This window comes from Schistocerca cancellata, chromosome 1, assembly GCF_023864275.1.
Source record: "Schistocerca cancellata isolate TAMUIC-IGC-003103 chromosome 1, iqSchCanc2.1, whole genome shotgun sequence".
Taxonomy (NCBI): Eukaryota; Metazoa; Arthropoda; class Insecta; order Orthoptera; family Acrididae; genus Schistocerca; species Schistocerca cancellata.
This window is the reverse complement of record NC_064626.1, coordinates 175,274,836-175,299,892: the sequence shown is the minus strand read 5'-3', so window position 1 is coordinate 175,299,892 and position 25,057 is coordinate 175,274,836. Positions and strand designations below refer to the sequence as shown.

Here is a 25,057-nt window from a genome sequence, read left to right as displayed (position 1 = left end):
GCACATTTTCACTGTAAGTGTAGATAGCCTTCTCAATATCAGAACCCTTGAGAAATCCGAACTGTGACTTTGACAGTATGTTTTTTGAGATAAGATGGTTATAAAGCCGATTGTACATTACTTTTTCTAAAATTTTTGAGAATGCTGGCAAAAGTGAAATTGGACGGAAATTTGATGCTGTTTGTTTATCTCCCTTTTTAAACAGTGGCTTAACTTCAGCATATTTCAACCATTCAGGAAATATTCCACTGATAAACGACTGGTTACACAGATAGCTTAATATGTTACTTAACTCAGAATCACATTCTTTAACTTTGTTGATATTTCATCATACCCACTAGATGTTTTTGATTTTAAAGGTTTTATGATGGACATTATTTCTGCTGGGGTAGTGAGGGTCAAATTCATATTATGGAAGACACTTGAAATGTCTTGTCTGAGGTAATCCACAGCACCATCTACAGAATCTGACAACCCCATCTTTTCAGTAACAGTTATAAAATGTTTGTTAAAAAGTTCTGCAGCAGTATACACATCTGTCACCAATGTATCATTTACTCTTAATGTTATTTGTCCCTCTTCATGTCTGGTTCTACCAGTCTCCTCCTTCACTATATTCCATACTGTCTTTATTTTGTCTAAAAGTGCAAAGAATGTATAGTAAAGCAAACACTATTTTGGAACAAGTCCCAAAGCATAGTGGACATCTTTGGTTGCATAAATGAACAGAAACATAAGTGTACATATCTCCACTGATGACAAACTCTTTTCTGTCAAGTTTACATAACTTAATACTTTAGTTACATTTAAGTAATCAGGATGACACACTATAAACATTAATTGTAATAATTAAGTTGCCATATCAACATACCGCTTTTGGTAAAGTGATGTGTTACCCAACATCTACCTGGTCAACGAATGATGATCACTTTAGTGAAAGTATTTGTTATAATTTGTTTAGAATTGTAAACTGTTGGGAAGTTGTATCATTTGTGCATTTATACGGCCTGTTCAGAAAGTACGTATACTAGATTTTCATATTTGTTTAGAAAAAGTGTAATGGAAAAAAATTACAGGATATTGATGACACTTGTTCACTATTTTTACACATAATCACCATGCCATTCCATGCAGGTGGTGAGCCATAGTACAAGCTTTTTTATACTCTTCTTGAAGAACTATCCTGCTAACTCATCCCCCACTTCAGAACCTCTTTCTGCACCCGCTCATGAGCTGGGTGGTGGTTTGAGTTCCACCCTAGTCAAAAGAGGGGGGTCATAAAAACACTAGTGGATAGGGCCAATAATATTTGTGAACCAGGCTACTTACAAGAAGAACTAAATCATTTACGAATGGCCTTTGCAAAAAATGATTATACGAAAAACGAGATTAACCGAGCACTTCACCCAAATAGAAAAATGCCTAAAAACAGGAGACAGCAACAACCATCAGCTGGAAAAGTATTTCTTCCGTTCATCCATAATATCACGGATCGCATTGGGAAAGTACTAGCCAAGTTTCAGGTAGAGACCATTTTTAGACCTACTAAGAAAATTAGTGAATGCCTAAGATCAACAAAAGATGCTCGTCACCCCCTAGCCACCCCAGGGGTATATAAAATTCCGTGTAGTTGTGGCAGGGTTTACATAGGAACTACAAAAAGAAGCATCAATACACGGTTGACGGACCACAAAAGAAACTGTCGCTTGGGACATATCGACAAATCGGCAGTAGCGGAACATGTTTTGAAGGATGGAGATCACGAAATAAAATTTGCTGAAACAAGTGTGCTAGCGAGGACGTCGCATTATTATACACGTATGTATAGAGAGGCAATTGAAATCCACAAACATCAATACAATTTTAATCGTAAAGAAGAAGGATTAAAATTTGATAAGATATGACGGTCGACGTTGCATCAATCACGTGACAATCGATTGCCTGCAATCGAGAGAACAGACGATAGCCAGAGATAGCTGCACATCGACGCCATGTGACGTGCGGTGTGTGCCCCCTACGATACCCATATAAGCAGCGGCCCCAGCTCCTAGCAGTCAGTCGTTGACTCACCTCGGAAGATGTTCTCCGTAGTTGAGAACGAAACGTCAGGGAGAAGAAGTTCTACAGATCGACCACGGCAGCTTAGCCCGGAAGTGTTTACTGATGAAGACACCGGCCATGAAAGCCTACATGGAATGAATAAGGACATGATTATTTTGCCTAAAATTGTGGTTCTGAATTTTTTGACAGACTGAGAATTGGCGTGACACCACTGTGATGACTGTCTTTTCATCTCAGGTGTATAATGAGCCAGTTACATTTCATCTCCAGTCACAATAGAGCTCAGAAAATCCTCACCTTCCAGTTCAAGTCGCTAAAGAAACTGGCAGGTGCTACTGACCAAATTTTTCTTGTGCCACTCCGTCAGCAGTTTTGGGGCATATATCAGCACAGTTTCCGGCACCCCAGCATTTCCGTGAGTGTATTGTATAAGAGTTCCGGAGAGTTGTGAAAACCACAGAAATAACACCAACTGTCAATCGTGGTCTTCACAGTTTCCTTGATTTTTTGCACCAATTCATCAGTCAAAATGGATGTGTTCCACTCCTCTGTTCATCACGAACATCTGTTCTGCCTCCACCAAACTCCCTACACCCCTTAATCACGCTCGTTCTATTTGTAACACCTTTGCCATAAACTCTTCTGATGCACAAAATAATTTCGATAGGTGCTATTCTTTCCATGAGTAGGAAGCAGAAAACAGCATGTGGCTCACACCTGGTAGGATTTCTTACAATCATCTCTGCATGCAACTGGACTCAACAACATGATTTTACATACTACAATGTTCCTGTGATGCTTGCTTTAGTCATGAGATCCACCACACAGTGCTGCCAACCCTCAAAACACAAAACACCACAGTCGATTACAGTTACAGTACACTTACTTCCTGAACATGCCTCGTGCACTGGTCCCGATGGACACTACACATTTCAAAGTGACGACAACAACGGCTGTTTTGCTTCATGTTCCAATACTTCCTGGATGGGTTGTTATTCCAGGCTAAGGTGTCCCAGCTTGGAGAAACAGGATGTGCTGTTGAGAAAATGGGCATGTCGTGACAATCATGCTTACACCAGGCTCATTCTACTGTGGTGATTGTGCAGAACTGTCGTTCATGAAATGATACAGGGTTCATGTCAGATGAATGTATGCTCGTGGATTGTAAATGGAAACTCTGAAGACGCAATATAATTGTATTAAACGGAAAAGCTTACTATTACTTAGGTACAGATAGTTGAGAATTTATTAGATCTTCCAGTTTCCAGCGAAGGAGCAGTTGCAACGGTGAAGAGGTCCACATCAAAAATACTATACAGTTCATCAGCACAATTTTGAAAGAGGCAGCAGTCCATGTTTTACAAATAACAGCACACACACTATTTCGGACATACACTTCAAATGGCAATATAACAATCCCCCTCTGTTTATTATGTTACATGATGGGCGTGTATGTGGATCCAAATTGAGAGCTAGTGGATGAAAGGAATTACAGGTTACTCTATATCATTATCAACAGAAACCAAGAAACTTTAACTCTGGCAAAATGCCTTATTAAATGTGTTAAATCTAGCTTCAATTTGAATGTGAATCTCTATTATTTACATTTTTGTGATCAAACCATCACAGTTTTATGTTGACTTGTTTGTATAAATACCCAATTGCTAAAATAAAAGCCTTTTTGATTATTATTTATTCCTTTATTGTTAAAAAACAACAGTAAGTGTGTCAATAAAAAGAGAGACCAATAGGTAAGGGTTTTAATTAACAGCTGTGTTTACTTGGCTTCTTGGCACATCGTACCCCCACCAAAAGTAACAATGAGTACCCAAGCCAAAATGCTTTCCTTATTGTTTTAAATTTCTCTTCCTTTCAGTTTTCCTTGCAGTAATACTATACAAGGCAGCTAATAAACGCCGAACTTCAGCTTTCATTACACAGTAAATTGCAAAGTTACATTAATAATTTCATGCCTGATGTATTTTCTACTGCCTATAAAATACTTCCGTGCAAAATATGTGAGCAGTCAGTGAACTATGAAAATAAATATTTCATTTATCAACGTATGCGTATAACTAAACACAAAAACATACTTTCTGAGACCACTGGGAAGATTTCTCTGCTTGCATTGACAATATTGAGCCAAATTCGCAATCTGCATTCAACTTACGTAAAGGAACCCCTTTGTGGAAACTAAGCCAGAACTGTTTTTGGAAATGTATGGGGCTAAATCTGTGCCCAAAGGGCCAACTTAGTGAAGTTCTATGGGACCAAACTGCTGAGGTCATTTGTCCCCCTAGGCTTACACACTACTTAATCTAACTTACGCTAAGGACAAAACACACACCCATGCCCGAGGGAGGAGTCTAACCTCCAACAGGCGGGGGGAGGGTGATTCACGCAGATCCATCTAGTACAGTACAATCAGTGTTTTGTTTAAAACTTTAAATTTACTTTAAGAACATAGTTTAAAATGATGTTAACATAAATATGCTGATTGTGTCACTGCCTGAATAGTGCAATCTAGTCAATAAAGGGGCATAATGTAAAGTTTTGCTTTACTGCCTTTTATTGTCTATTTTAGCTATTTATAATGACTTCTGCCTATCTATTTTAATTATTTGCATTGCCTAAACTTCTGGTCTTTGGTTATCACAGAGCTGTGAGTTGTTAATATTACATGCTATATCTAAGCAATGGCGATGTAACACATGGACTATGATACAAGAAGATAAGATATACTCCTAATAATATAAACAGATATAAATACTCTACAGCTGACAGGGGATATGGATCTTTGCAAAATCACTACACTGATCCACAGTTCGTAGAGTACTATCGCCGGTGCATTCAATGACTAAATAATATATAATGCAGAAAAAAAATTAAAGTAATGTGGAATGTTATCCTCAGGGAGTCACACCTAGTGATTACGTGGCTGGCGACCACGGGGCCCCGAGCTGAGTCCTGGCATTGCTTCCACTTACTTATGCCAGGCTCCTCACTTTTATCTTTCCTATTGGCCACCCTCAGCCAGCTCTTGTTCTTTTCCGACCCTAACGCTATTAGGTTTCGAGGGCTAAGGGTCTTTCATTTTCCAACCTATACTTCTCATGCAGCGTCTGACCCAGAGTGGGCAGCTGCAAAAGGCGTCTGTATCCCATGTTAGGGGCGGCCTCCAGAACTGCAGAAGGTAACGGAGTACCACCGCAGATTCTCTTCTCTGCATAATGCAGTCTCCATTTTATGCACAAAAATGGCTTCTTCTCATGTTAAATCAGTGTCCAAAGAGAAAATAGTCCCCCATTCGGATCTCCGAGGGGGGGGGGGGGGGGGCAACTTGAAAGGAGGCAAAAATCAAAACGAGAATTGGTACCTGGAATGTTAGAACTCTGCTTCAAGCAGGGAAACTAGAAAACCTTAAAAGAGAGATGGAAAAGAATCATATGGACCTCGTAGGAGTTGCTGAGGTAAGATGGAATGGACATGGAGAGTTGCAGTCCGATGAATATGTGTTGTACTACTCAGGAGAAGAAGTAAAAGGAATGAATGGAGTAAGAATGATTATGACAAAGGAATTGGCTAAATGTGTGGAATATGTAGCCTATGCAAATGACCGGGTTATTGGTGTAAGGCTGAAAGGAGCACAAAAAGATTTACTGATTGTCTAGGTGTATACGCCACCTTCAGAACATGATGACCAAATTCTAGAGGAAACGTACAATGTAATAGAGAGAATAATGGACGAAAATAAAAAATGCTGCAAAATAGTAATGGAAGACTGGAACGCCATTGTGGGAAAAGGGAACGAGGGAAATACAGTAGGCAGTAATGGTCTTGGAAAGAGAAATGATAGAGGTGAATGGCTAATTGACTTCTGCAGGGAAAGGCAGCTGATAGTGGCAAACACATGGTTCAAGAACCACAGGAGGAGGCTCTACACTTGGAAATCACCAGGGGATAAATACAGAAACCAAATCAATTTTATACTGGTAGAAGAAAGATACAGGAATGGAATCAAGAAGATGCACACATTATCAGGTGCAGATATTAATAGTGACCACAACTTACTTATGGCAGAAATAGAAATAAGAATGAAAAAACTGAAGAAGGCGACCATGGTGAAGAAGTGGGATCTAGAGAAGATAAGATCCAACAAAGAACAAATTACGGAAATGCTGTCTCGGGAGTTTCTAAACACATTACAAGCCAAATAATAATACACTCCTGGAAATGGAAAAAAAGAACACATTGACACCGGTGTGTCAGACCCACCATACTTGCTCCGGACACTGCGAGAGAGCTGTACAAGCAGTGATCACACGCACGGCACAGCGGACACACCAGGAACCGCGGTGTTGGCCGTCGAATGGCGCTAGCTGCGCAGCATTTGTGCACCGCCGCCGTCAGTGTCAGCCAGTTTGCCGTGGCATACGGAGCTCCATCGCAGTCTTTAACACTGGTAGCATGCCGCGACAGCGTGGACGTGAACCGTATGTGCAGTTGACGGACTTTGAGCGAGGGCGTATAGTGGGCATGCGGGAGGCCGGGTGGACGTACCGCCGAATTGCTCAACACGTGGGGCGTGAGGTCTCCACAGTACATCGATGTTGTCACCAGTGGTCGGCGGAAGGTGCACGTGCCCGTCGACCTGGGACCGGACCGCAGTGATGCACGGATGCACACCAAGACCGTAGGATCCTACGCAGTGCCATAGGGGACCGCACCACCACTTCCCAGCAAATTAGGGACACTGTTGCTCCTGGGGTATCGGCGAGGACCATTCACAACCGTCTCCATGAAGCTGGGCTACGGTCCCGCACACCGTTAGGCAGTCTTCCGCTCACGCCCCAACATCGTGCAGCCCGCCTCCAGTGGTGTCGCGACAGGCGTGAATGGAAGGACGAATGGAGACGTGTTGTCTTCAGCGATGAGAGTCACTTCTGCCTTGGTGCTAATGATGGTCATATGCGTGTTTGGCGCCGTGCAGGTGAGCGCCACAATCAGGACTGCATACGACCGAGGCACACAGGGCCAACACCCGGCATCATGGTGTGGGGAGCGATCTCCTACACTGGCCGTACACCACTGGTGATCGTCGAGGGGACACTGAATAGTGCACGGTACATCCAAACCGTCATCGAACCCATCGTTCTACCATTCCTACGCCGGCAAAGGAACTTGCTGTTCCAACAGGACAATGCATGTCCGCATGTATCCCGTGCCACCCAACGTGCTCTAGAAGGTGTAAGTCAACTACCCTGGCCAGCAAGATCTCCGGATCTGTCCCCCATTGAGCATGTTTGGGACTGGACGAAGCGTCGTCTCACGCGGTCTGCACGTCCAGCACGAACGCTGGTCCAACTGAGGCGCCAGGTGGAAATGGCATGGCAAGCCGTTCCACAGGACTACATCCAGCATCTCTACGATCGTCTCCATGGGAGAATAGCAGCCTGCATTACTGCAAAAGGTGGATATACACTGTACTAGTGCCAACATTGTGCATGCTCTGTTGCCTGTGTCTATGTGCCTGTGGTTCTGTCAGTGTGATCATGTGATGTATCTGACCCCAGGAATGTGTCAATAAAGTTTCCCCTTCCCGGGACAATGAATTCACGGTGTTCTTATTTCAATTTCCAGGAGTGTAATAATAATAATAATAATAATAATAATAAGTAATGATAATGCCAACAAGTACTGGAATATGCTAAAAGAAGGTATCATTAAAGCAGGACAGCAAAACATAGGATATGTAAAACGGAAAAGGTAAAAAAAAAAAAAAAAATCATGGGTCACACAAGAAATGATTTCCAAGATGGAGGAGAGAAGAAAATTGAAAAACAAGAGCACTGAAGATGCGAGAAAGACATAGCGAAGGTTAAATAATGAAGTGCAAAGAGAAACAGAGCAGGCTAGGAAAAAATGGCTAAAAGAGGAATGTGATGAAATTGAAGAACTGGACAGGAAGGGAAGATATGGCTTAATATACAACAGAGTAAAGACTATGACGTGGGAACAAAACAGAGCACGAAGTGCTACTATGGAAATTTTGAGTAAAGACGAAGACGTAGTGCACAAAGATCATGACGATGTCCTCCAGAGATGGGAAGAATATCTAAAAAGACTATATGACACAAACAGCAAACCAGAAACTCTGGAACTTGAATCACACAACAGAGTAAGTGATGAGGAGAAAGGACCAACCATCATAATGGAAAAAGTAAAGTCTGCCATAGCTGCAATGAAAAATGGTAAAGCGGTAGGTACAGATACGATACAGGGAGAAATATTAAAATGCTTGAACCAAGATGGAATAAGAGAAATATTGAGATTATGTAATAAAATATATGACGGTGGTGAATGGCCTGAGGACTTTCTGACAACAGTAATGATTCCATTACCAAAAAATCAAGGAAGCAAGAAATACAGCGAGCACAGGACAATCGGCCTCATTTCACATGCAGCCAAAGTGATGTTAAGAGTAATTAATAAAAGACTTAAAAAAGTAATGGAGGAGATACTTGGCGAGGAGCAGTTTCGCTTTAGACGGAATATGGGCACCAGAGATGCAATAGGGCTCCTACGAATCGTGGGAGAAAGGTTTATTGAAAAAGGAAGAGACCTATATATGTGCTTCATCGATCTAGAAAAGGCATTGGACAATGTGGTTTGGGACAATCTGGCGACTATAATAAGGGAAAAGAGAGTGGACTGGAAAACCAGAAGACTTGTAAACTCATTATATCTTAATCAAAAAGTTTCAATTAAAGTGAGAGGAGAAAGTACGAACTGGATCGGACTAGTAAAAGGAGTAAGACAAAGATGCTGTCTATCACCTACTCTTTTCAACCTCTACTTGGAAAATATGATTGACCAAAGCTCATTAGATGACAAAGGCATAGAAATTGGAGGAAGAAGAGTAGGGTGTTTGAGGTCTGCTGATGACATGGTCCTTCTAGCCACAGCGGAAAAAGAATTACAGGATTTGGTGGACACCATTGAAACTAACGGAAAAAAATATGGAATGAAAATTAACACAAATAAAACAGAAGTATTGGCACTAGGAGGAAATAAGGAAATAAAAATTATGCTGAATGGAGAAATACTAGAACAGGTGCAAAATTTTAAGTATCTTGGAAGCAGGATAGACATTGAATGGAAGTGCACAACAGAAATTACAACAAGGATAGCAATGGCAAAAAGAGGCGTTTTATAAGAAAAGGAGAATTTTCTGCAGCAGACTGGACAGAGAACTCAGGAAGAGATTCATAAAATGTCTTGTATGGAGTGTTATTTCATATGGCACTGAAACATGGACTATGAGGAAGAAAGACACAGAAAGGCTGGAGGCTTTTGAGATCTGGACGTGGCGGAGGATGGAAAGAACTAGTTGGATGGACAGAGTAAAAAATGAAGAGGTACTGAGAAGAGTGGGAGAGAAAAGACAATTACTAAATGTAATAAAGAGAAGAAAAAGAAATTAGATTGGGCATATATTAAGAAAGAATGACAGACTGATAAAAACAGTTTTAGAAGGTTATGTAGAAGGGAAAACGAAGTGAGGAAGGAAGGGATTCCAGATACTGGATGACATGATGGACGGTACAACATACAACAGCCTTAAGAAGGAAGCAATTGATGGCAGAAAATGGAGAGGCAAAGGACTTGCTAATATAGCAGATAACTGATGATGATGATGATGAATGTGGAATGTTATAAAACAAGAAACTGGAAAACACAAACAAGTATAACATCAAACAAATCAAAGATGGGACTAGAATAATAGGAACTCCTCTGGAAGTAGTAAATTTTGTAGGTGACTTTCGTTGGCACTGTGGAGAAGCTGCAGCAAAATCTTCCTACAACACATGTAACACCCACAATGACTTACACAGCAAGCATAATGATGTTTTCCACAACAGAGTCAGCAGGCATAGATGAGGTTTCGGTCTTCATTCTCAAGGCGTGCATACATAGTCCATACACCCTTTACCAAACATAATAAATGAATCCTTCAGTTCAGATATTTTGCTAGATTACCTAAAGCATGCCTGAGTGGTGCCCTTACTAGAGAAAGATAATGCAGAACACATGGAAAACTACAGGCCAGTTTCACTGCTGACTTCATACTGAACAATAATTGAATCATTAATGAGAGAAGAGAGAGAGAGAGAGAGAGAGAGAGAGAGAGAGAGAGAGAGAGAGATGGACTAATACTTTGCATGAGTATATACAACCTTTTTAATGAAGCACAGTTTGGTTTCTGAATGGGAGAAATACCATATTGGCCATTAAAGTGTTCACAAAAGTTGTACTTGAAGCTCCTGATACAGATGACTTGAGTTACAGGCATTTTCTTACGCTTGTCCCAGGCTTTTGACACTGCAAACCATAAAATATTCCACGACAAGCTAGAAGCACTAGGTGTAAAAGGAACAGCAAATGAAGTCGTACTTGGTAAATAGGATGCAAAGTGTAGAGATAGTTCGCACATTGGGTCAATGAATGTGTCCCATTCCACCCGTCTGCTTTGACCCGTGACATAAGGGTGTTGTGGTGTGTGACATCACTACAGTGCCAAGTTTAGTTTATGAGCTGGTTGTGTTTGGAGATGTCAAGATGTCATCTTGTTGCATTTGTCGGTGCCCTCTGTGTGTGTGTGTGTGTGTGTGTGTGTGTGTGTGTGTGTGTGTGTGTGTGTGTGAGAGAGAGAGAGAGAGAGAGAGAGAGAGAGAGAGAGAGAGCGCTTGTGGGCACGCTCACTGTATTTGGTTTATTTGAGCTTTCGTGTTGGAAGAGTGAAGTTGTTGGCAGTGTTCATGACGTAAGGACTGGAATTTTTTTCAGTGAGTTATCAATCTTTTTTTGTTTATGTGTTCATGTTTTCTTTAGGTGTTATTGGTTTGCTGTTTGAGGTGTGGTGAGACATTTAATTTATTGTGTGACTTTTCTTGTTAGGTATGGATATGACAATCAAGTACAATAGTGTTATGTTGGGGTTGGAGATGGGGGAGGACATGTTGTCCCTGATTAAATTCCTCCAGGTATTTGGACTAATTGCTGATATTGTGAGGTGCAGTATATGCCACAAGAATATGAGGTTGGTCAGAGTTTCAGCGTCTCAGACCAGAGATGGGTCCATGTGGCAGTGGCGGCGGGATAATGTTTGCCGTTCTATTAGATGCAGTACCTGGTTTGACAAATCTAGGCTGGCCATGAGAGAGATTGTTTTGAAGGCATACTACATCTGTTATAGGTCCTTGATTAGTTTTTGTGTGCATCAGACTGGAGCGAGAGAGAGAATGTTTTTTTTTTTTTTTTTTTTTAGGGAAGTGTGTCCTGAGTATGTGAAGTATAGGGGTAAGTTGGGTGGGTCGGGATTTGTGGTTGAGATAGACGAGTCGCAGTTTGGGAAGAGGAAATATGGGAGGGACAAGTCCTCAACTGGTTTGTGGGTGTGGGGGGAGGCTGTTATTTGGGGAAAGGGGGGGGGGGGGGGCGTGGATATGCTGATTGTGTTTTCACAGTTTTTGAGGGCCTTACTACGGGAATTGGTGTGGTTAATTGAAGAGTATATTGAGGAAGGGAGTACTGAAGTTTCAGATTCTTTTTCATCTTACATGGGTTTGGGGAAGACAGGTTTTGATCATTTAGCTGTGAACCACAGTTTAGAGTTTAAAAATTATGAAACTGGGGCATGTACTAATACAATAGAGGGGTTTGGGGGCCAGTTAAATCAGTCATAGGGAGGGGGGAGAGGCACTTTTCTAACCTGCAATCTCATTTGGATGAGTATTGCTGGCAGAAGAGCATCCCTGGGGATTATTGTATTTTTCTTGTTTTACTGAGGCCTGTGGGTAGGATGTACAGGCTGAGGGCGATTAGCTGAGGGGGTTTGCTATGTGCGGGTGGGGGAGGGGCGGGTTGTAGGTAATTGTTGTGGATTTAGATGGGTGGGTTGTGGATGGGGATTGTTTTACGATTATGTTGTAGAGGACCTTTTTTGTTCCAGCTGCTGCTTATTTGTAAGGTGTGATTGAGTTTTTTGTGGTTTTTATTTGTTGACAATTTTTTGTATTTGGGGGGGGGGGGGGGTGACATGAGGGATTGGGTTTGGTTTTTTTCATTCTATTAGGCTCGACTTGTGATGTTTTGTGTATTTATGGTGTATTGTTTGTTTTTTAATTTCTATAGGGAGGTTTGATTTCTGGTTTTAATTTTTCATAGTTGTAGGTGTTGGTGTTTTGGTTTTGTCAGCTGTGGCTGACCTATATAGGTCAAGGGAAATGTCAATTATTGTACCTGTAGGTGTTGGTTTTTGATAGATTAGCTGTGGCCGACCTATATAGGTCAAGGGAAGCGCCTGATTCCAATTTTTGTAGTTGTAGTTTTTGTGGTATCGATGGTTGTGGTTGAGCTATACACGTCAAGGGAAGTGTCTAACACCTGTGGATTTTGTTGGTGTGGCAGAATGTGGTAATTATTGTTGTTGCTGTCATTTTGTGTTTTTTTGTGATTGTAGTATGTTTTTTATTTTTATATTTAGGTTGTCCCCACCCTAAAAATCCCCATTTCCCGCAGTTGTCCCGTTAGTTTCATTATATTTTTGGAGGGATATGTTATTGTCTTATTTATATGCATTTTCACGTTTGTCGCCATGTGTAGTAGCGACATTATGGGTGCCACATTGGAGACAATGTGAATGACCATTTCCACCATATTGATGACGTCATGGGTCAAAGCAGACATGTGGAATCGGATGTTTCTGTTTTGTCGAACAACTATCAGACCACAAACATATATAAGGGGTGTTCAAAAAGAAATGAGCCGGAGGCATAATCACAGAAACCAATACCTGTATGTTAGAAGTATTGACCTGGCTGTTGAGACACTTGTCCTACTGTGACACAAGGTGGTGAATGGCTGTATCATAAAATTCCCGGGGCTGCAATGTTAACCAGTTCCGCATGTATAGCTGGACGTCATCATCCGAGGTGAATCGTTTGCCACTCAGAGTCTTTTTAAGGGGACCAAAAATGGCATAATTACAGGGAGAGGGTTCATGTTTATATGGACTGTGGCCGAGAACCTCCCATTTGAATTTCTGCAGGAGTACTATGACTATGTTGGCCATATGAGATTTTGCATTGTCATGGAACAGAATGACCCAACAAGTGAGATTGCCTGGTCGTTTTGATTTGATCGCTTGGCAACGGGTGGTCAAGGTTTGCGAGTAACGCTGGGCATTCCTGCTGTCCCGTGCTGCAGAAACTGAATCAGAAGGGGGCCATATTAGTCAAAGAAGAATGTCAGTGTAACGTTTCCTGCACTCGTGTAGATGGCCTTGGATTTTTTTGGTGGTGGTGACCCTGGATGCTTCCACTGGAGACTGTCATTTTGATTCTGGTTCGAAGTCATGACACCACGACTTCTCCAGGTACCACTTGTGCCAGGACGCATACCCTTCCCGAGCATAGCGCTGCAGATTAGCAAGACATTCGGCCATTCGACATGCTTCCTGGTGTGGCTGAAGACTGCGGGGCACCCATTGGGCACACACTTTGCGCATAAGCAGTCATTCCTTCATGATGGTGTGAACACTTCCGATGCTAAATCCGACCATGGCGGCTATGGCTTTCACTGTCACTTGGTGGTCCTGGGTAATGAAAGCAGCCAGCATCTGGACAATGTCATCAGTAATGCAGTGTGGTGCTCCAGACCATCCATCATCAGCTAACGACACCCGTCTTTCCCTGAAGCACTTGTGCCCTGCCTTGACCCTAGCAAGGGACATGCAGTGTTAGCCGTACACTTGTGACATTCGCCAATGAAGGTCTGTTCCTCCTACTCCTTCTGCTGTCAGAAAACAAAAAACACTCTTTGCTCTTCTTCTGATGCCTTCATGTCACTGTTCGCAATGCGACTGGCAGTGTTGAACGATTGATGCGTGCTGCTGCTAGCTCTGTACAGTCAGATGATGTGCACGAGTGTCCTCTAGCGACGGGCTGTGAACTTCCACGCTTTGATCAGAACCACACCTGTTACACATGCCATGATATTACTCTCCTGTCACCAATTTTCGCATTCCAGACTCTGGCTCGTTTCTTTTTGAATGACCCTTATAATTGTAGGTATTCCTCATGGTACTGTAATGGGTCCAATTCTATTCTCAATATATATCAATTAAATTGCAGACCATGTATGCAATGGAGAAAAAAAATCTATTTGCTAATGATAGCAGCATCAAGTCACTGATTAAACACCTGAGTTCGTACTAGGGGGGAAATAAACTCAAATATGTTTGCAATTGGGCAGTATGTAATTAATTAATGCTGACCATAAAGGAAACAAAATACTATACACTTTAGCATATGGAGGAGAAACAACTTCGTCACATTTGCATACATGATAAATATGTAAATTTTGTTGCAAACACACAGTTTTTAGGGATGAACATTTATTGTCAGCTAATGTGGAGTGAACAAACAATGACATTAGCAAAAAGAGCGCCATCAGCATGCTATGCTCTTATGGTGTTAGTATCTGTCTATAACGGCCAGTGTCTTGTGGTGACATATTATGCCTACATACACTCAATTATTAGCTATAGGATACTCTTTGGGGATCAAAGGCACAAAACATAGATATGACTGAAACTGCAGAAAAAGACCATAAGAAAAACTTGAAGTAGCAACCGGGCTAATTACAAAGAGCTATTTAAGGAACTGAGCACCTTTACTGCACCCAGTGAGTATGTATACCACACTGTGGTACAAACCACAGAAGGTTAATAAAACAGCACTAATAGTTGTGTACATAACCACCATGGGACAAGAGCCATGTTGTCATTTAGGATGGACCCAGGCTGTTTACTCTGGTGTTTGTATGTTTGGAGTGTTTCAATGCTATCTAATTTTTTTGCCTTTAGGTTGGATATGAAGAATGCAGATATTTGCAATTAATAACATGGTGTTTAGTTTCATGCACACAGGCAGCTACTGCTGACATGTATTTTTTGTTTCTTAATGCTGCCATGTGTTCCTTGAATCTGATCTCAAATAATCCACCTGCCTGACCCACATAGAAACAGCCACAGTCCAAACAGCAATGAAAACAATCTGCTTTCATTCTAAATGGCAAAAATAACAATATTTACTACGGTACCATCTTTGTTTTTAGCAAGAGCTCATGTTAATAAATTGGTGTGCGCGCACACACACAAACACACATACAAAATCAAAGAAACGTACACTGAAGAGCCAAATAAACTGGTACACCTGCTTAATATTGTGTAGGGCCCCCGTGAGCAAGCAAAAGTACTATACATGACTTAGCATGGGCTCAACTAATGTCTGAAGTAGTGCTGGATGGAACTGACACCATGGATTCTGCAGAGCTGTCCATAAATTCATAAGAGTATGAGGGAGTGGAGATCTCTTGTGAACAGCATGTTGCATGGCATCCCAGATATGCTCAAGAATTTTCAAATGGATGTAGGTGATCAGGCAGGATGCTTACGTACGTATCACCTGTGAGAGTCATATCTAGACATATCAGGAATCCCAAATCACTCCAACTGCACATGCCCCACACCATTACAGAGCCTCCACCAGCTTGAACAGTCCCCTGCTGATATGAGGGGTCCATGGATTCATGAGGTTGTCTCCATACCCCTAAACGTTGTTCCGATCGATCCAATTTGAAACAAGACTAGCCCGAGTAGATATCATGTTTTCAGTCATCAACAGTACAATGTCGGTGTTGACGGGTCCAGACGAGGGATAAAGCTTTGTGTCATGCAGTAACCAAGGGTACATGAGTGGGCCTTCAACTCTGAAAGCCCATACAATGTTTCGTTGAATGGTTCGCAAGCTGACACTTGCTGGTGGCCCACCATTGAAATCTGCAGCAATTTGTGGAAAGGTTGAACTCCTGTCACATTGAACGATTCTCTTCAGTTGTCATTGGTTCTGATCTTGCAGGATCTTTTTCTGGCCGCAGCGATGTCAGAGATTTGATGTTTTACCAGATTCCTGACATTCATGGTACACTCTTAGAATGGTCATACAGAAAAATCCCCACTTCATCGCTACCTCGGAGATGCTGTGTCCCACTGCTAGAGTGCCCATTATGACACCACATTCAAACTCACTTAAATATTGGTAACTGCCATTGTAGCAGCAGTAACCGACCTAACAACTGCGCTAGACATTTGTCTTACACAGGCATTGCTGAATGCAGAGCCGTACTCTGCCTGTTTACATATCTCTTTATTTGAATACTCATGCCTATACCAGTTCCTTTGGCTCTTCAGTGTAATAATTAAATTGTTATATATAGCCCTGTTGGCTACATAATTATTATACTTATTGTTTCTAGCATATCATCCTGATTACTTAAATGTGCATGAATTATTAAGTTATGTACACTTGAAAGGAAAGAATCTGTGCCCACAGGAGATACATACACTTATATTCCTGTTTCTATATGCAACCGTAATCTATACAATATTTGGGGCTTGCTCCAAAGTGGTCAGTATTGCCGTATGTTCTTTGTGCTTATTAGACTTAAGATGCCATCTTTGCTGCCTTCAATGTTAACAAAGTGTCTTGGTATATGTGCTGTACATGACAGGAAAAGGAACTTATGGATGTATTTGTATTTTTACTTTCATATTCATTTTTCATTAATCTTTTTGATGAAAGACCTGTACAAAACTCTGGGTCATTTACCAAACAGCTTTTTGTTTTTCTCTACTAGACATTGCCACAGGTTTCCACATACCGTAACACAACACAAACATGCCATATTAATCCAACTGATGAGGGAAGTTTAAACCTTGAAAATGAGTAATGGAAATAAAAAATTAGCGGCTGATAAAGGTAAACTTGTTCTTACATTCAATATCAGTACGTCATGGTGAAGCCTTAACAACAAAGTCTGCAATTAAAGTTAAGATGTCTGATCACTTTTAACTGCCCAGAACTTCATTTTTCCAAGAGATGTTCCTTCATTAAATGAAAGATGACAAATAACTTGCACTAGGGAAAGATGAGAGTTAATCATACAATGAAGGCTCTCATGATCTGAAATCTGAACTCATAGTTGCCGGTGAGCATTCTAAGTTTATGGTCGTTGACCTAGAAACTTTGATTACTGACGTTTCATTCAGAGCTGCACTGGACATTTTTATAGGTGCTCCTGGAGCTGCTGAGCCTTGCCAAGTCGTCAAGGAACACTTCGAAATATGCCCAACACAGCTCTGGCCAGAACCAAAAAGTTGAATGGCCACTTCAGCATGAAGAAGGAAAATAATTCTGTTGCATCAAGCATGAGTGAAAAACTAGAAGACTGTACAGTAAACACAAAGTTTTTTGTGAAGAAAATTGATTTTTAATTACCATAAAATAAATTCACAAAGATACAGGCAAAAAAAATGTCTTCACCATGTCATGGTCTTAGATTTCTATCATCAGAGTGTAACAGCCAACATTTTGTGGTGACATACTATTTCTATGTATATTTAAATCTTCCCTCCATCCCCCATGAACCATGGACCTTGCCGCTGGTGGGAAGGCTTGTGTGCCTCTGCGATACAAATAACTGTACCATAGGTGCAACCATAACAAAGGGGTATTTGTTGAGAGGCCAGAAAAACGTGTGGTTCCTGAAGAGAGGCGGCAGCCTTTTCAGTAGTTGCAGGGGCAAGAGTCTGGACGATTGACTGATCTGGCCTTATAACAGTAACCAAAACGGCCCTGCTGTGCTGGTACTGCGAACAGCTGAAAGCAAGGGGAAACTACAGCCATAATTTTTCCCGAGGGCACATAGCTTTACTGTATGGTTAAACGATGATGGATTCCTAAGAGGAAACATTCTGGAGGTAAAATGGTCCCCCATTCGGATCTCCAGACGGGGACTACTCAGGGGTACGTTGTCATCAGGAGAAAGAAACCTGGTGTTCTACATACTGGAGCGTGAAGTGCCAGATCCCTTAATTGGACAGATAGGTCAGAAAATTTAAAAAGAGAAATGGATAGGTTGCAGTTTGATATAATGGGTATTAGTGAAGTTCGGTGGCAGGAGGAACAAGACTTTTGGTCAGGTGAATAGTTATAATCACAAAATCAAATAGGGGCAATGCAGGAGTAGGTTTAATAATGAATAAAGAAATAGGAGTGTGGCTAAGCTACAACGAACAGCATAGTGAAAGCATTATTTTGGCCAAGATAGACACAAAGCCCATGTCTACCACAGAACTACAAGTTTACATAGTAACTAGCTTCACAGGTGACAAAGACATTGATGAAATGTATGATGAGATAAAAGAAATTATTCAGATAGTGAAGGGAGACGAAAATTTAATAGTCATGGATGACAGGAATTCGACAGTAGGAAAAGGAAGAGAAGGAAAAGTAGTAGGTGAATATGGAATGAGGATATGGAATGAAAAAGGAAGCTGCCTGGTAGAATTTTGTACAGAGCATAACTTAATCATAGCTAACACTTGGCTCAAGACTCTTAGTTATGAACTGTGGATTAAAATTGAAGAAACTGCAAAAAAGTGGGGATTTAAGGATGTGGGATCTGGATCAATTGAACGAACCAGAGGCTGTAGAGAGTTTCAGAGAGAGCATTAGGGAACTTCCTGGCAGATTAAAACTGTGCCGAATCGAGACGCGAACTCGGAACCTTTGCCTTCGCGGGCAAGTGGTAGAGCAGTCTTGGTCCAGCACACAGTTTTAATCTACCAGGAAGTTTCATATCAGCATACACACTGCTGCAGAGTGAAAATCTCATTCTAGCATTAGGGAGCAATCGACAACAATGGGGGAAAGAAATACAGTAGAAGAAGAATGGGTAGCCTTGAGAGATGAAATAGTGAAGGCAGCACAGGATCAAGTAGGTACGAAGACGAGGGCTAGTAGAAATCCTTGGGCAACAGAATAAATATTGAATTTAATTGACGAAAGGAGAAAATATGAAAATGCAGTAAATGAAGCAGGCAAAAAGGAATACAAACGTCTCAAAACTCGACAGCAAGTGCAAAATGGCTAAGCAGGGATGGCTAGAGGACAAATGTAAGGATATAGAGGCATATATCACTAGTGGTAAGATAGATACTGCCTACAGGAAAATTAAAGTGACCTTTGGAGAAAAGAGGACCACTTGCATGAATATCACGAGCTCAGATGGAAACCCAGTTCTAAGTAAAGAAGGGAAAGCAGAAAGGTGGAAGGAGTATATAGATGGTCTATACAAGGGCGATGTTCTTGAGGACAATATTATGGAAATGGAAGAGGATGTAGATGAAGATGAAATGGGAGATATGATACTGCGTGAAGAGTTTGACAGAGCACTGAAAGACCTGAGACGCAACAAAGCTCCGGGCGTAGACAACATTCCATTAGAACTACTGACAGCCTTGGGAGAGCCAGTCCTGACAAAACTCTACCATCTGGTGAGCAAGATGTATGAGACACACAAAATACCTTCAGACGTCAAGAAGAATATAATAATTCCAATCCCAAAGAAAGCAGGTGTTGACAGATGTGAAAATTATCAAACTATCAGTTTAATGAGTCACGGCTGCAAAATACTAACACAAATTCTTTACAGACACTTGGAAAAACTGGTAGATACTGAATCTACAGCTTATCTTAGAAGACAGATTAAGGAAAGGCAAAGCTACATTTCTAGCATCTGTACACTTAGAGAAAGCTTTTGACAATATTGACTGGAATACTCTCAAATTCTGAAGGTGGCAGGGGTCAAATACAATGAGTGAAAGGCTATTTACAATTTGTACAGAGCAGTGGTTGGGAAGGGAGTGAGACAGGGCTGTAGCATATCCCTGATGTTGTTCAATCTGTATATTGAGCAAGCAGTAAAGGAAACAATAGAAAAATTCGGAGTAGGTATTAAAATCCGTGGAGAAGAAATAAAAACTTTGAGGTTCACCGATGACATTGTAATTCTGTCAGAGACAGCAAAGGACCTGGAATAGCAGTTGAACGGGATGGACAGTGTCTTGAAAGGAGGATATAAGATGAACATCAACAAAAGCAAAACAAGGATAGTGAAATGGAGTCGAATTAAATCGGTTGATGCTGAGGGGATTAGATTGGGAAATGAGATACTTATAGTAGTAGATGAGTTTTGCTGCTCGAGGAGCAAAATAATTGATGATGGTCAAAGTAGAGAGGATACAAAATGTAGACTGCAATAGCAAGGAAAGCATTTCTGAAGAAGAGAAATATGTTAACACAGAGTATAGATTTAAGTGTCAGGAAGTAGTTTCTGAAAGTATTTGTATGGAGTGTAGCCATGTATGGATGTGAAACATGGACGATAAATAGTTTAGACAAGGCTAGTAGAAATCCTTGGGCAACAGAATAAATATTGAATTTAATTGATTTCAAAATGTGGTGCTACAGAAGAATGCTGAAAATTAGATGGGTAGATCACATAAGTAGGCTAATGAGGAGGTATTGAACAGAATTGGGGGGAAGAGAAATTTTTTGCCGCAACTTGACTAGAAGAAGGGATCAGTTGATATGACATGTTCTGTGGCATCAAGGGATCACCAATTTAGTATTGGAGGGCAACATGGAGGGTAAAAATCATAGAGGGAGACCAAGATATGAATACACTAAACAGATTCAGAAGGATGAATGTTGCAGTATGTACTTGGAGATGAAGAAGCTTGCACAGGATAGAGCAGCATGGAGACCTGCATCAAACCAGTCTCTCAACAGAAGACGGGACATTATAATAACAAGAAGAAGCAGTAGTCAGACTCGCTGCAAAGAACTGTATAAAAACTGGATATCCTTACTGAACCAATTAAGTACATCTATCAATCTATTGTGCCTATCAGAGAAAAGATTACTAAGTATTTCACAAATAAGAATACATATAATTGTGGAATAAAAGCAAATTTGGACATGCATTTACCAAGGGAAGAACTAAAAATAAAATTCGAAGCAGAATCTTCTATCGGGGAATAAAACTGCACAATAAATTATTTAAGTAAATCAAAGAGCTTATTAAAATAAATGCATATTACTCAAAGATTACTTAGAGACCTCAGTACATGATAATAATGAAACAGGACAACTACAATACCATGTCACATTACAAAATACATAATGACAGCATAATGCTTTTACAAGCAAATGTGCAAAGTTCTATAGTGCATGATAGTAATGTCTCATCATTGTCCTGAGCACATCATCTCACTGGTTGGGGGGAGCGGAGTAGGGGTGTGGGATGACGACTCAGTTTTCTAGACAAAATGAATGAAGGACAGAGACACTTGCAGATTTGTGTTCCTGAAGACACCATTGGGCAAACTGTGTATGATCAACAGAACAGTGTACAGTGGAACCAACCAAAGAGCAATGCTGCTGTTACGGCACTGACTAGAGGATGGAATATGCTCTTTTCAGCCATCCTGATTTAGTTTTTCGGGAATCATTCAGGCAAATGCCAGAAATGGTTCCTGAGCCATGGCCAACCACCTGTCCTATCATCATAAACCTACTTATATATCCTGAGTGTATGTATATTGGTGCTGTTTATTTTCACTGTATTATGATGATAAGTCCTATATCACTGTAAATGGATGGATGAATGAATAAATAAATAAATAAAAGCTCTTTCTTTGGAAAGTTAATCTGATTTATATTACATGAATTCAAAATAAATGAAGCTACTGCTGGAAATTAAACATAAGCTTGAAACAGTTATAGTTTCCATACTCAGACAATTTACTAACTGTAGTAAAATGAAATAATTCAAATAGCACAACAGATTTAATTTCACTGGGAGTAACTACGAGTTCAGCAGAGGCTTTTGTGTTGCTAACTCCATGACAGCATAAGAAATTAGTCTATTGTAAAAGATTACTGCAAGACAAACACATTAAAGAAACCAAATGTAACAAGAAATGAGAACAGAAATTTATGAGCAAAATGTATCAGCTGAAGTTATGTATGAAAGCATTACAATACTGTCACAACTTGATCTGTGCCTGAATTCAAAACTGAGGCAAGGAGGCACATTGGGGAATATTTTGGGTAAATTCTATCAATGAAGAAGCAGTGATTACCACAGAGAAAACAACACATATAGGGCAGTGCCAAAAGTTACATAAAGCTCTCCAAAACATGGTAACACATTATATTTTTCTTCGTTCTAATGATATAGGTCATACACTAACCGCATGAGTGATGCTATCCCCTGCCAATGTGATGACGCATTTTGGCTGCTCTGGCAGTGCTGACAGCATAAATTTTTCTTGTCTGTGTGATGCATCATTGCTACAGGCAGGAAATCTCCGACCACACTCCTGAAAGAAAGTTATCCTTCATGCCACTGCAATAGTTGCACGATTTGACAGCCACAACAGAGCAAAGACGATTCGTATCTCGTCGATCTCAGCCTGGTAGACAGCCTAATCAAGACTTTTACTGATACCACTACTGTGTGATTGTTGTAAACAAATCATATTTTGTAATTTATTAAAACCGAACTTACGACCAGGATTGCATGTAGCTGACTGACAACAGCATGTACTTCTTTTCGGAGAACCCATTCGAACTCCAATTGCTGAAAAGAATAATAAAATTTTAATGTTTTTCCTCTCTGCTCCTCTGCCATAAACATGAAACGTGAATTTACAGAAACACACCAAATTTTGCGCTTCTTCCTTTTCGCAATCTGCCATTTTTAGCAGTAAGGTATATTGACACTAACATCTCTGCCAAGTTTACACAGACGAAGCGGTAATTTCAAATTCAGGGTAACTTCTCTCATTGTGTTATGTATTGAGTCCATATGTTCTTTACCCGTTTTCGCCACCATTACTGTCTTAAACAAAGCAAACCTTTTCCTAAAGTGCTCCACAGACACTCAGTATTTATTGCGCAATGCCAATAATATTGAACGTCTTAGGGCACTATTGATGGTTTCCGCAATATACTGAAAGAAGCTGCCGAGCTACGAAAATAATCACGGTTGATCAATACATTGCACAATATATTGTACCATGTAAGGGTGGTACTGCGCGAATACACGGCAGTTCCAATTGAGATTTCGTGTTTTGCGGGCGTGATAAATGGTGATGCAGCGACGAAAACTAGCATGAATACTACAGGAAAGACATCTGAAAGGAGTCATCTCTCTCTCTCTCTCTCTTCTTTTTTTTTTTGTGCTCGTCTGTTCGTTTCAGAACCTTGACTTATTTGTTCCAGAAATGCATAATAGCACTAACTATCTATCTACCTACCTCTTCTCTACAATAACATATTTTACTCTTTTCAGATTTATAGATCACTTCCAACATCATGTAAGTAAAATCAGATGAATATATGAAACGTGATGTGAAAGATAAGGCCTTCAATTCTCTCCTGAAAGTGTATCAAGGAAGATACCTTTCGGCGACGAAAGAGATATGAAAAAAACATTTAATCCGCTATGTACAAATTACAGGAAAGAGCTGAAAGTAATCAAAGAGAGAAAATCAGGGAGTGGACTTGACAATGTATACGAAATCTACACAGTACAAAAGCACTATATGGTACTTCTAAGAAACGAAGTTTCTTATAGATCCGGAAACGCCCGATTCCTCGTTGTCAACAGTTGCAGAGGAAAGGGAAGAACTTCGCGTCTTGACGACAAGCAGAAATGTTTATTTCTCTTGTATCAGTTCTCAGAATTGACAAGTGAGATAAAGTGGTATGTCCAGTGGACACACAGGACATGTTTATTTTTCTTGCAGTATATGTTTATTTTTCTTGTAACAGCTGTCGTCAGTGGCGCTGGTGCTCAATTTTTGTTGGTGGGGTCCACACAAAAACGCCAATATACTTTACAATGCCATTTTTCCCAGTTGTTATATAATCATTTATACTACAATGCTTATAAATGCTAGAAAAACAGTAATTGTGATAGTTATACATTTACAGATGTAGGCCTAATCCACGAAAAACTGTAGCTAATAATAAAGTACATACAGAAGTAAACTTAACAATTTTTTTGTGTGTGCAGTATTATAGTTAGTTGATGTGCACCTAACCGCTTGATTTCTAGCTTCTCTTCGATATTTAACAAATTAAAGGGCGTTTTCAACAAACAATCTGCTTCATTCATTTTAAATTCACTGTAGTGAGAGGTGACTCACTGTTCACGACGTTTTCCATTAACGAATGGCAAAAGGATTGAAAGAGGAGGCGAGAAATGCAGTAAGGCACGTACAGTGACTATAGGTAGTTTCGTATGACAATGCGAGTAAAAATTTGGGCTACAGGCAGGGAGCATGGCGAGACAGGCACCTGCCAATGTCGCAAAAACTGATCAGGTAAAAAATATGTAGAAGGTGATTTTTTCCATTGCATACAAACTCTAGGGATTGATCGATGAGACGATACAGAACAACAAAGGTCTAATGAACTTCCATCTGGAAATGCACGGTTTCCATGCCAAAGACCATTTATTCAGTCATACATTGTTACAGAGACTGCAGTCTAACACGCTCTGTACCACGTAGACACAGTTACAGTACATTTTGAAAATGGTTTCCATGTGGCATGTTCTGTCACACATATTCATATCGGCCAGACTGCATCCAAACAATATCAAAAGCAGCATGAATATACTGCTCCAGTGTCTCCACATCTGGATGAGCTCTGCATACACGATACTTTTGGGATGGCCTCATGAGGAGAAATTGCATGGGTTGAAATCTAGTGAACAATAGGCCATGCAACTGGACCCCCTCGTCCAATCCATCAACCAGGAAGACATCACTGAGATGCGTTCGGATGTTAATGGCGAAATGAGCTGGAGCACCATCATGTAGCAGCTACATAACCCTTCGAATCATCAATGATGGTACTTCTTCCAGCAGAGGAGGCAAAGTCACCTGCAAGAAACGCCAATAGTTCCAGTCTGTTAGGTGACGTGGATGGAAGACTGGTCCCAAAATATGGTC

General features: G+C 40.7%; 1 protein-coding gene across 1 annotated transcript in view; it reads right to left on the bottom strand.

The window, feature by feature from the left end:
• LOC126168235 (protein rogdi) overlaps positions 1-22,805 on the bottom strand; it is a 68,319-nt gene extending 45,514 nt beyond the window's left edge. Inside the window, exons 1-3 of the mRNA XM_049920540.1 lie at positions 22,757-22,805; positions 22,603-22,674; positions 22,286-22,414 (exon numbers count right to left, since the gene is read on the bottom strand). Coding sequence (XP_049776497.1) covers positions 22,286-22,414; positions 22,603-22,674; positions 22,757-22,792 — 237 coding nt within the window. The 5' untranslated portion in view covers positions 22,793-22,805. The remainder of the gene's footprint in view (positions 1-22,285; positions 22,415-22,602; positions 22,675-22,756) is intronic.
• Positions 22,806-25,057: the final 2,252 nt, after the last annotated feature.